This window comes from Batrachochytrium dendrobatidis (assembly GCF_000203795.2).
Source record: "Batrachochytrium dendrobatidis JAM81 unplaced genomic scaffold BATDEscaffold_1, whole genome shotgun sequence".
Lineage (NCBI taxonomy): Eukaryota > Fungi > Chytridiomycota > Chytridiomycetes > Rhizophydiales > Batrachochytrium > Batrachochytrium dendrobatidis.
The window spans coordinates 1,224,020-1,236,562 of record NW_006281099.1 but is presented as its reverse complement, the minus strand read 5'-3'; the positions used below and the strand labels follow the sequence as shown (position 1 = coordinate 1,236,562).

Here is a 12,543-nt window from a genome sequence, read left to right as displayed (position 1 = left end):
GACAAACAAGAGAAGCTGGAAAATAAAGGGTGCTAGTAAAGCTTGAGCAATGGTTGAGTTGAGATATCGAATCTAAATTCCAATCAAGTTCAGTACGCAAGTATTAGTAATTCATTGAATGCTGTAGTCTACCATTGCTAGAGTTTATCTATTGAAGCACCCATCAAATTTAAAGACATCCCATATCATCGGATTTGATAGTGTCAATACAGATTTAATGTATGCCATTTACGGCCGAGAAATGGTGTTTACCAGTGATGATTTTGCTAGCACCCTTCTCATCACAACAATAGCAACCATCAACAGTCCAGATGAATTCAAACATATACAAAGACAAAGTAGCACATGCACTGTCATGCAGTTTTTGCTTGATGAATATATACCTGCAAGATAGTATTACGTCGCATCATGATTTGCATCTGGTTAACAAAAGATCGAAAGAAACCCTTGTGTTCGATGGAAGACTTTCCAATAGAAGGCCTTGATGTAGAAACATTAGCATCTGCCATGTCCTTGGCTGGCTCCCGAGTAACAGCAATAATTGGTTGCATACACCTCAGTAGTCAGCGTGCGAGTGTCGAATAGTAATTTTTGTATTTACAGCCGTATTCACGTAAAGTGGAACACTTTTCTGTATTTATCTGGTCACTGCCTCTTTTGCTTTAAAATAAACAATGAATATTTGCTATACTTGCTAAAAGTTGACTGTTTCTTCAATAGACATCTTCAACTCTTCCAAACACAACATCCATTGTATGATGCATACAATTAAACCATAATTTGGCTCTCTTGATTTTTGGTATACTCATACATTATACGATCGCTCAGATTCATCCGTTGCAATCCAGATATTGGACTCGACTGTTGTCAAGTCTGTACAGACTTATCTTGCCGTGTCTTAATACTACAGATACGTTTGTGTTCTAGTTCAAGATAACAAAGATTGCACGTATCAGCAATGCAACTGTTTTCCTACCAACCATCGCGCTAAAAGCCATTCAACTCGAGTTTAGAGGACACAATGTTATTCAGTAAATTTGGTGCTTATGTATTTTAGCATCTTTACTCATTGTTCCATCCTGTGAATACAGTTCTGAATATAGAGCAGCAGTAACTAGTTCTTTCCAACTGTTTCCAGTATTCTATCCCTAGATATACCGAGTAGTGGCTATGAGTTGTGCATCCCTATTATGCTTGGATAAATTTTGTCATATTACCCATGGCTGCGCTATTCGCTGCCGACCATCCGACAAGCAAATTATCCGATAGCCAAACAACATGTAAATGCTATACTCTACTAACCAAGCGACCAAAACAATCCGCACCAGCAGCCCCTCAAACTACATGCCATTTCTTGGCTAGACTTTATTCCAGGTTTACCCTTGTATATCGTTTAATCTATCTGGCTCTTAACATATGATGCCAGACCATGAGTGTTCGCCCACCGAAAATACTGGCGTATTGCCAGACTCGAAAACTAATCGACATACTATTACTCGAGATGATAATACAGCAGCTGATATCAACCACTATACAATTTCACTTGGAAAGCCTCGTCGCCTAACTGCCTTGGTTAAAAAGGCAATTTCATACCAACAAAGACAGTGGTTTACCAATTTATGCTGTATTAGGTAGATTGATGCTAATTAGTAGATTTTCAATACTTGATGAATAATCGAGATACTCATGGATTCAATACTATTACAATTTACCATTATATTCAGTGCGTGTCCTCTACTAATGGTCTTGGTCTCGACACTCTTGGGAAATCTCATTGTTGGTCTTATCTCTTCTCTACCATCTGAAGGTAAGTTTTAAATGCCTTGATCAAACTGTCTTTAAGTTTCAAATAATCATTCATGGCTAAATTCGCTAACTGGAACTCATGAGATTCATTTAGAATATTTGCTCTGCTCTAATTCTAATAGTTCTGATATGCTCAATGTTCCAATCTGGGCAAATAATGACCCGCGTCTTCCACTATCCAATGGTGCAGAATATCCCAAGGCTACCGAACCCACCGTCATCAATACAAACTGGGGTTTGGCTGCCGCTTCTCACTCAGTTGACATCAGATCGATGAACTCCAAGCGTTCGTGTAAGATTTTATATGCTCGCTCAGCCTGCGAAAATGATTACATTTGCTAATTTTTAAACCATCATTGCCATATCAAAGGTGTATATTGGTATGGAGAAAGCTATCCATTCAACGCTAGCAGCATCTATGAAGCTCCTCCCGGTGTATCAGGAAATTTTGTTCGAGATTCGTAAGTCGACTTTGAATTGGTTTTCAACAGCGTTTTAGACTGCTTTGCTAACGTGTATCTATGCTTGTTGAAAAATAGTGCATATCTTTCGACTCCACTAGGTGGATGGACCAATGTCATTCGGAACTCTGAGACTTTAGTGCGAAGTAATCAAAGAGATGTGCAGCAATCCCAAACATCCATTGGCCTATTTTTCAGATCTCAAAAACACTCATGGGCTGTATATGGAGCTGATCCAAGTGTAGATTTAAACCTTATTGGAGTAAAAAATAGTCAGCCAAAGGTTCCTGCAATTCAGTTTTTGACATCTCCAACCAAGCCAGTCTTTGAATCGCCACAGGATGGTGATACTGGCATTTTGGGGACTATACCTACACGACATTATATTGAACAGGAGACCATTTTTGTAAATACCAGTTTAAGCGCGATTGCTGTTCCTTGGTTTCTTTCTGTTCCTGGAGACGGCTTATCCATTGACAACTATATATCCAGCTCAATTCATCAGATTATTGATGAAATTGCAAATCTAAACAGATCAGCTATTCTAGAAGCTCGGGGTCGTTCAAGAACAGGCCAGAGACTCCAGCTTGAGATTTCCAAAATTCTCTTTGCAATTCCACATGGTGGAATATACTTTAGGCTAATTGATCATAAAAAGCGTCAGTATGCATTTGACATGCATTTTGGAACCGACATTCGACTATCTAGCTCTGCGCGATTTGCTTCAACAGGAGATCGAATGCTTCTTCAGCTCACACAACTTACGAATGGCATTATGCGCAATAGTGATATCCCGAAACTTGGTCGTGCAAGAATTACCCAAGGGCTTCGAATCTTTCCGGAAATACAGAGCTCAAAAATAGTTTTTTCGTATGCTGGTTTGATTGGCAGCATTCTGTTTCCGTTTGGCGTCTCGTTTCTATTACCCATTTTTGTGATCATTTTGATTCAAGAAAAAGAAAATAGAATTTTTGTGGTCATGAAGATGAACGGTGTTACACCCTGGTCGTACTATGCTACCCACTATCTTACCTTTTATGTGCTTTATGCCATATCGGTGTTTATTTTTATTGTGTCTGGATATATTTCCAAGCAAACTTTTTTTACATTGACACATCTCGGAGTCTTGGTAATCTTGTTCTTTATTTGGGGTAAGATATAAAATTGATTTTTGCATGCGTATGAACAAAGATCAATATGCATTCGATTATTTTATTCTTACCTGATTACTATTCTAGGTCACAATCAAATCTCGCTCACGTTTTTCTTTGCCGCCTTTTTTCAAAAAAGTCGAAATGCGCTTGTAGTGGTGTTTTTAATTGTCTTGGGAAGTATAATGATTTCGTTGGCTCTTGGTCGCATATTCAAGGATGGAAGTAAAATGCCACTGCCCTTTTTTATATGGCCACCATTTGCATTTTATAGAGCTCTTAGTCAAATCAATACTGCATCGTATGTGCATCACCAACAGCCTTATAAAATATGGAACTTGGTGCCCGGAGATGAGGTTTTTTCCGCTTTGATGTTTATGATATGCGAGATTCCGATTTTTCTTGGATTTGCAGGATATCTGTCTGCAGTTTTGCCTTCTGATTTCGGAGTTTCTAAATCGTGGCACTTTCCAATCACCGATTTGATTCGAGCAATGAGGCAACTAACTAGATCTCGGAGTTTTTTTGAACAAGATCATGTCAATGAATCTAGTTTAGCGCTTTCTATAGATACCAATGAAACCGAGACAGAGGATGACGATGTCAAGGCTGAGCGGCTACGCATTGATCGTAATGAGCATAGTTCCAAATCTCCCATAGTTATACGGCATATGCGAAAGGTTTATCGCAAGCACTATAATATACCACCAAAAATTGCAGTGAGAGATGTCACTTTTGCAGTTGAAGAAGGAGTTGTGTTTGGATTGTTGGGGCCAAATGGTGCAGGAAAAACTACCTTGTTTAGTATTTTGACTGGGCTATATGAAGCATCTTCTGGAAGTGCTCAACTTGCTGGATTTGACATCAGCACAGATATGGATCAAATGCACAAGCGGATTGGTATTTGTCCGCAGTTTGATATTCTCTGGGGTGATTTGACCATCAATGATCACCTTTATTTTTATTCTCGACTCAAGGGTGTTTCCAGCCAACAAGAGAATCAGGCAGTTCAAAAAGCTTTAAATGACGTGTCGCTTGAAAAGCTTGCTCATCGGCAGATTAAAGGTTTATCTGGTGGTGAGAAACGTCGATTGAGTATTGCTATTGCTCTTCTTGGGGATCCCAAGGTTGTATTTTTGGACGAGCCCACGACAGGTTTGGATCCTGAAGTTCGACGGCTAATCTGGAGCATTATCAACAAGGCCAGAGTTGGAAAAACCATTGTTTTGACTACCCATTCGATGGAGGAAGCAGAGGCTTTGTGTCAACGAATCAGTATCATGGCGAGAGGATCACTACGATGCATTGCAAACCCAATTAGATTAAAGCAGCTGTATGGATCAGGCTATCGTTTGTATTTTAATTGTCACGAGCACGATATGGAAAGGGCATCAACATTTATCGAGTCGGTATTACCTGAAAAATGGATACTAATTGGCACGTTTGCAACAAATGCATCCTACGAATTTCCATCTTCTGGCGGGAACTTGACCAAGTTGTTCAAAACTATTGAAGGTCAAAAGGCTCACGTTGGTATTCTTGATTGGGGCGTAGGACAAACTACTTTGGAGGAGGTGTTTTTCCGACTGATCTCTGATAACGATGTAGATTCTAGTTGATAACTGCCTTTCATTTTTATACTTGAAATTTATACAGCCGATGACATGACAGATGAAAATGCAATATTTATTTGAAACAGTTTCATCATGTTTTGCAGCCATTCCGTATCAATCTAGTCACTGCAGTCCTGAATACTTTATAGTATTTTATCGCTCGAAAAGACTAATTTGAACCTTTCTGCGTTGTTTCTGCCATCACCGCTGTATTCACGTAAAATGAAACATTAAATAAACTAAAATACATAATAAACAGTCAGTTTCATTAAATGATTGGACAGTTTACTGGGAGAAATTGTCTTTACCAAACTCTTTAATTCTGGTGACAAAGGCACAACAATGAGAAATAAAATGAGAAATTGTTGGCAATCTTGGTGTTAATCCTCAATTCTTCATTCAGACCAATTTCCTATTGCGTGAGCAATGAATGCCATAGAGCAAGTTCGCAATGACAACAAGTCCATGTGGGTAGAATCAAATCATATCAATCGTCATGCCATAAAGTTGAGATGATATGTCACTTATCTTGTTTATTACTCTTGCAGATACAATCGGTTTCGATCAATTCAACATGATGCCAACTTTGTTCGTTATGTCGCTGAACGAATCAAGGCATTACCAGTTGTTGCCAATGAAAGAGCAGGAACTTGGTACACTGATCCCAAACTTAGGGTAAGACTCTAGTATTGCCGATTATCCAACTTAAACCGAGAAATATACGTTTAGCTTGCTTTGAAATCCGCACACTAACTATTTGCAGTATGGTTTATCTGCATAGAATCATGAAACGAGTGCATACTTTAAATCAACAGATGGGCATCATGGACAGTGGGATTTTAATCTTAGAAGACTCAATCGGCCATTGCTTGAGTTGATTACAGCTTCCACTGGGTAGGAATATGTACAGCTTTTGCTGTAAAATATTTGGTAACCTACTGATTGTAAACATAGAAAATTGAAGCTAATCCTGTTTAGTACTATAGCTGCATCTTGGTAGATATAACTCGAAAAGGAAAGCGTTTTCCAGATTCGCTGGCAAAAACAGTGCCATTGTGGTGCGCTGTTATCAACAGGGCAACTCAACTTTATAGATTATCTGTAGATACAGATGGTAATCAAACCAATTCATCAAACCTTGTGTGGGATACCAAACTACATTGTCCATCCAATGTATCACAATCTGAACATGCTCAGATGAGCGAATTGATCGATATCTTTGCTGAAAAGCTCTTGGTAAATTATCTAGTTTTGATGCAAACATCACTTTGACTTGATATATAGCAATATCTATATACTGATTTGTCAAAATTGTTGTGTACACTTAGACTTCCTGCGCAGATCTAACTTTGATATACAAACAACTTTTAAAACCACTTCGGCCACTATGGATAACACCCGTCACTCGAATGTTTTTGGGATGCCATCAAGGTGAACAGCTATGGAACGAAATCAAAACAGATCTCGACTTTTACCCAGTAATTTGCGTGTCTGCATCAATGGATCCACTCCATATGAAGACGAGTGATGTTCCTATCTTCCCGCTTAAAACAGATTTTGTCTACATACAAGGTGCGGCGGATGATAGTGAGATGTGGGCACCTGGACTCACCAGTTCGCTGTTTTGGGAATATATAAACTCGCATGAGTTACTACAGTCAACTCCACAGCAATGTCATCATGACATCCATCAGCTTATTTCTCAGTCACAATCCGATCAAATACAATCTTCAATGCATTATAGTTTAAAAAAAGGATCGGCATTTGATTGGATTGGTGATACAGGAATTGCCATTGGATCATTTCATGCTGCTGATCCATCATCATGCTGGAACGAATTTGATGTGATTATCAATTGTGGTGCCAGAGAGTTTCCAGAAAACACAATTTACAAAAATGCAGAGCAAGGAAAATTGTATGTCTATTTAGATATCCCAGAAGGAAAAAAAGGTCAAAATAAACTATTCGATTGTATCCCTGCAGCCATTCAATGTGTGCAAGGAAAATTCATGTCACAGGGTCGTCGTATTCTAGTACACTGTATGCAAGGTATGTGACTGCTTATTTTGATGTATTTATTCATGTGAATTATAAATTAGGATTTCTTACTGTCTTGCTATTATTAGGAAGGGATCGGTCAGTTGGAATTTGCCTTGCACTTTTAGTAGAATACATGGACGCAAACTGGATCATGTCACCCACTGGCAAGTCCTGTAGAGGTATATACATTTTCATGGTTTATTCCGAAATGTTTTGATTTACATTGTGCAGGCCATTTTCAATACACTTTTCCTAATCTTTTGTGTTGACTAAAAAGGTCAGCTTGACAAGGATACTATTCGTAATCGGTTGCTCTACATTCAACGTTTTCGAATGGTGGCATCGCCTTCTAGAGCAACTCTCAAAAAAATTAATTTGTATTTTCTTGAAACCAATGATCATTCAAATAGAGATACATAATACATACAACTTTGTGCACTTATTTTTAAATATATGGACTGGGATTTGAAAAGTAATCAACTCTTTTTTTTCTAGATGCACTTTTTTGCTACTAATTCCTGTCATCATGTACATATACTAATGCCTTTGTTATTTTTCAAAGTGAAGTTGATTTGTGTATGGTTGGAGATACTTTTTAAGGGCTAATGAATCAAATAGATATACCATTGTCTTGTAGATAGAATACTCGAGCATATTAGCTGGATTTACTAGCGCGTTTGGTTTTACTTTTCAATTGTTATCCCAAAAAGCATAATCATCCTTTTACAACCAGATAATCAGCTACACACTTTAAGGATGAGCAATGCAACCACTATATATGAAATGGCCAAAGAGCTTACGCATACGAGATCAAACGGCACGCTCAAGTTAACATTATCGTCTATCGAGATAGTGATGGTGATAATATGTATTCCCTTATTTCTACGAGAAAGGAACCAGCCCATGATTAAATATAGATCATGGACAATAAATATCTTGGCTTGCATGTCTGCAACTATTTGTAATATAGCTGACGCATGCATGTCAATGGATCAATGGGTGCCATACGACTATTTCCCCCTAATTATTTATATTCGAACTATTACTTGTAAGTAGGTTGTCATTGTAATTTAACTCATATTTATCGTAAATATCGTTTATTTTCCGTCAAGGCATTTACTGTCTTTTCTCATAGAAGCCATTTAGCTTGAGAAATAATACTAATTGTATTTAAGGTTTGTTTTGAATAGATATCATTCCTATGTGTTGTTTTATGCCTACGTATCTCCGGCACTATTTCTTGCTACAGCTGCCTATTCTTCAAACAAAACTACTAGACTATGAAACCGTTGTCAGCCCTGAAAAGTATAGGGAACTATCAAAGGCCTTGAAGCGCACAAGACTACTTTCCAACGAGCGCGCAGCTTGGATATTCTTTGCTATTATTTTTTCAGTAACAATGTGCATTGGTTTATGGGTTCTTCACAAAGCAAACTTTGACTCAATAGCCCTTAGTTTGACAAATGATGTAGACACTTTTATTTCATTCATGTCATTGTTCCATGTCATAGTTGCATCAGGTATGTATATTATCAGCACCAATGCTATAATGGCTTTTTAAACGATTGTTTACTATGCAAAATCAGTAAAACATTTTTATCAACTGAAATAGTATTTCTCTTGTCGTATGGTCCTCGATCTCCTAAAGAAAACTTTCAAATTATGAACCAATTCTATACTGTTACTGCCTTGACAACAGCGTCTCTTTTGTTTTCAGTTTCCCTTGTATTCAATCTTAATCCGACTGCATCATATGTTTGTCATACTCTAGGAACAGTGCTTCCTGCTGCTGCTGTGATTGTCGATTTGGCTATTCCTTTACAGTTTTTGATCACCAATAAGCGATATAAGCTTGAATTGACGCGTAACTCCAGATCTAAAAGCTCGCTATGGTTAAAGCAAGCATCAAACAGTACACGTAGTGCAGATAGTAGTCAAGTAGATACCATTGAAAGAGTCAGCACGTACAGTTATAACAACGACTCACCTGCCACGAGTCCGACAGCGATGATACCCCATACTGCAATCAAGCAACGAAAAAACATGTCATATACTATTGCACGAATAATTGCTGACCCTACTCTTCATGATGCATTCTGCAAATATCTTGCAATGGAATTTTCAATGGAAAGTCTTCTTTTTATTGAGGCAGTGAAAATATACAAGGAAAAAGTCAAGGAATCGCCCATAACAGAGACAGTCATGAAACTTTCCATCAAGATTGCTGCTGAGTTCATTATTCCAAACTCCGTGAATGAGGTGAATTTGCCCAAAAAAATTGTTTTGAAGCTGAATACTGAGCTTGCTGCAGCTCTTGAAGGAGAGTTTGATATGAAAAAGGCCTCGGCTGTGTATGATGATGCAGCTGAGCATATCGAGCAAATGTTGGCTCTGAACCATTTGCGAAAATTTCAGACGACATCATTGTTCAAGAATGCCACAGCTTCGCAGTAGCATATTGAAAACATCTAATGTAGCTCACTGCTATATTCACGTAGCATGCATCACTAAACAAGAAAGTATAATAAACAGTCAGTTTTATGAATGATGGTGCCAGTTTACTGGACAACATTTTATTTTGAGCTCTTTGACAAAGTCTACTAGTTCAACACGATTTGCCAATCGTTCAACAGCAATACCGTAAGGTGTAGAGCTCTATATTGTTGATTCTTGAGCCCTGCCAATAATTATTCAGTATAAAGAGTGGAGTTGTTTGTCAAGCAATTCCAAACAAGAACTTGTAATACCAACTGAAACAGTCAATTCCTAGTAGCAAGCAAAAAGAATATGTAATCAGTGTATTTTAAAGCAAAATAGAGGCTCTGAACACAAGATGAGTACAAAAGTATTACATTTTACTAAATATGGCTGAATCAATTAGTGTAAATTCTCCCACCAAAATCAGTATTTAAAGATAGTTGAAAAAGAACTAGTGGAATATGATGAAATGTGTATATATAAATTATTACAAGATTATTCAAAGGTACTATTCTATACTAAACCATATTTTTGTTTTTGTAGCTGCACATGTACAATGATACATGCAAAACAAGTCATCTTTGCCAACTTGCTTAGTATTTTTATTTATTGATATTCAAAATTTATTTCAATTTTTTAAATATTACAATACATAGTTGCTTTATGCCATATAAATGTTTAGTAGCATCTGATAATCATAGAGTAATCTTGGATAATGAACCTTGGCTTAACAATGTTACTGCTAAAAGAAACGCGTCAATAATCGGCAGTTCACTATTTGGCTAGACATTGGACATAAATACACTTTATACACGATACATATCTAAACGCTTATTAAAAGCTGAAAGTAGTTTATAATGAGTCAAAACGATGCTGCTCTTGACAGGCTCGCAAGACCATCTCCTGATGATATTGAAATTGGCATAATAAGACTTACTGTTGCCGCAATTGTATCACTCATGGTCATTCCTGCAATTCCAATATTCGTTTACGAACGTCTTCAGCCAATGATCAAGTATCGGAGTTGGACAATCAACATTTTTGCATGTGTCTCTGTAATGATATGTCACTTTACAACCGGGTTTCAGTTAGTTGGTATATGGGTTGCTTACGATATGTTTTATTATGCAAATCTGATCAACAACATTTTCTGTAAGTGTACTAAAATGCATCTAGATCTCGAATTTAAAATTTAATTTACTTTAACAGTTTAATAAGCAATCTATTGATAGAACGCATAATTAAACGAGTGTACTAATATCAACATATGCTGTGATTATATTTAGATACTGCCATCGTGTGTGTGTTTTTGCCAACATACCTTCGCCATTATTTTCTTTTGCGCCTTTCTGCACTACAAAAGCGGCTGCTCACCAATCAAGATATGCTTGATCCGGCCAAGTATCAAACGTTTAAACGAGATATTACTTTGACAAAGTTTTTTTCTAGCGAAATGGGAGCGGTGACGTTTTTTGCCATCAACTTTATTGTCAGTGTGACATTCACAATCTATTGCGCAATGATTAGCAATGTTGACATGATAATACTTGATTTACCTACGCCCTTATCTAAATATATTGGGATCATGCCGGTGGTTCAAATATTCATATCACAGGGTACATTACTATCTTGATTCGTCATGTTTTAAAGTACAAATCAACTGATGGATTATTGCTAATTTACAGCTGATAAATCAATCATTATAGGCTTTCTATTGTGGTATGGTCCACGATCGCCAAAAGACAACTACAATATCATGAATCAGTTCTATATTATCACTGGGACTACATTAATGAACGTGATTGCCGGAGCAATCAAAGGTGTTTCTTCAAACAGAGCAATATTCTTGGCGAGTGATAAAGCCCAAATAATTATTTCATTGGTGCCCGTATTTGTGAATATTGCAATTCCCCTTCAATTCATCGTCACCAAGAGAAGATACACAACCTCACTAAACACCTCGGGCAATCTTCAACCACTGGTGAATGGCTTTAGCGAGTCCAACTGCAAGTCTCCTAAAGTTAGCATTGATGATAGTGGGATATGCGATAAGCAATCAGTCCATTCGAATGCCATCACGCCCACCAGCACGACAGTGAAGTCAACAGTTTCATTTGTTCAGCCACCCACTTCAAACTACAATCTTCAAAAAATCTTATCAGAACCAACATTATATGCAGCTTTTTGCACGTTTCTGTCTCAAGAATTTTCCTTGGAAAGCTTATTGTTTATTGCCGCTGTTAAGCAATTCAAAATTCAACTACAAGACAACCTAACTATACAAAATGTTGAACTCCTAACTGAAACAATTCATAAAGACTTTATTGAGCCAAATTCAATCAATGAGATAAATCTACCCAAAAAGATCATTTCAAGGCTCGAATTAAATCTGCATGGAATCACTAACGGAACATTTGCTTTAGGCAAGTCATTAACGGTATACGATGAAGCCGCACAATACATTGAAAAGCTTTTGATTATAAACCACATGCACAAGTTTTTAGCAAGTCCGCTGTTTTTCTCTGCTACTCGTGTACTTTTACCCTGATTTTAATATTTTTTCACAATCGGTGGCTAATGTCAACATCTAGCTATATATGCTCAAAACATACGGATTTCAAACATACTGATAGACTGCTATTTAAAAACGTTCCACCAATATTTTTTAATTAAACATATGTTGCTAATCCAAATTTGTGCTGTAATAGATTTTATACATAGTTATAACCAGATATATAGTTGCAAAATCTCGTCAAGTTGTTGCAAATCTAATTTTCATCCAACCAAATAATGCGCACCAGCTTTATTGTGCTTAGAATATTGCTCCAGATTCAGTGAATAAATGATTGTGTTAATTGTACGATTTTGAGAAATAATTGAGCGATTTTTGAACAAAAGTTTAGATATTACTTTACAGCCGTATTCACGTAAAATGAAAGACCAAAGTTTCAAAATACATAATAAACGGACAATCTTACTGGATTTTTTTAAACT

General features: G+C 37.1%; 4 protein-coding genes across 4 annotated transcripts; all 4 read left to right on the top strand.

Annotated features, from left to right (window-relative positions):
* Window positions 1–3,042: 3,042 nt before the first annotated feature.
* BATDEDRAFT_9126 (uncharacterized protein) lies at window positions 3,043–5,037 on the top strand (the record flags this gene model as incomplete). Its single annotated transcript, XM_006675019.1, has 2 exons — window positions 3,043–3,418; window positions 3,506–5,037. The coding sequence occupies 2 exons, from the start codon at window positions 3,043–3,045 to the stop codon at window positions 5,035–5,037; spliced, it is 1,908 nt and encodes a 635-aa protein (XP_006675082.1).
* Window positions 5,038–5,457: 420 nt separating this feature from the next.
* Window positions 5,458–7,491, top strand: BATDEDRAFT_21547 (tRNA A64-2'-O-ribosylphosphate transferase; the record flags this gene model as incomplete). The annotated part of the gene is made up of 7 exons (XM_006675253.1): window positions 5,458–5,498; window positions 5,580–5,706; window positions 5,813–5,925; window positions 6,018–6,267; window positions 6,360–7,080; window positions 7,158–7,250; window positions 7,349–7,491. 7 exons carry the CDS (start codon window positions 5,458–5,460, stop codon window positions 7,489–7,491), a joined length of 1,488 nt encoding a protein of 495 aa, XP_006675316.1.
* Window positions 7,492–8,284: 793 nt separating this feature from the next.
* On the top strand, window positions 8,285–9,614 carry BATDEDRAFT_84664 (uncharacterized protein; the record flags this gene model as incomplete). The annotated part of the gene is made up of 2 exons (XM_006676224.1): window positions 8,285–8,591; window positions 8,684–9,614. The coding sequence occupies 2 exons, from the start codon at window positions 8,285–8,287 to the stop codon at window positions 9,523–9,525; spliced, it is 1,149 nt and encodes a 382-aa protein (XP_006676287.1). The 3' UTR covers window positions 9,526–9,614.
* A 792-nt stretch (window positions 9,615–10,406) lies between these two features.
* BATDEDRAFT_21545 (uncharacterized protein) lies at window positions 10,407–12,097 on the top strand (the record flags this gene model as incomplete). Its single annotated transcript, XM_006675252.1, has 3 exons — window positions 10,407–10,701; window positions 10,836–11,165; window positions 11,256–12,097. The coding sequence occupies 3 exons, from the start codon at window positions 10,407–10,409 to the stop codon at window positions 12,095–12,097; spliced, it is 1,467 nt and encodes a 488-aa protein (XP_006675315.1).
* Between the last annotated feature and the right edge of the window lie 446 nt (window positions 12,098–12,543).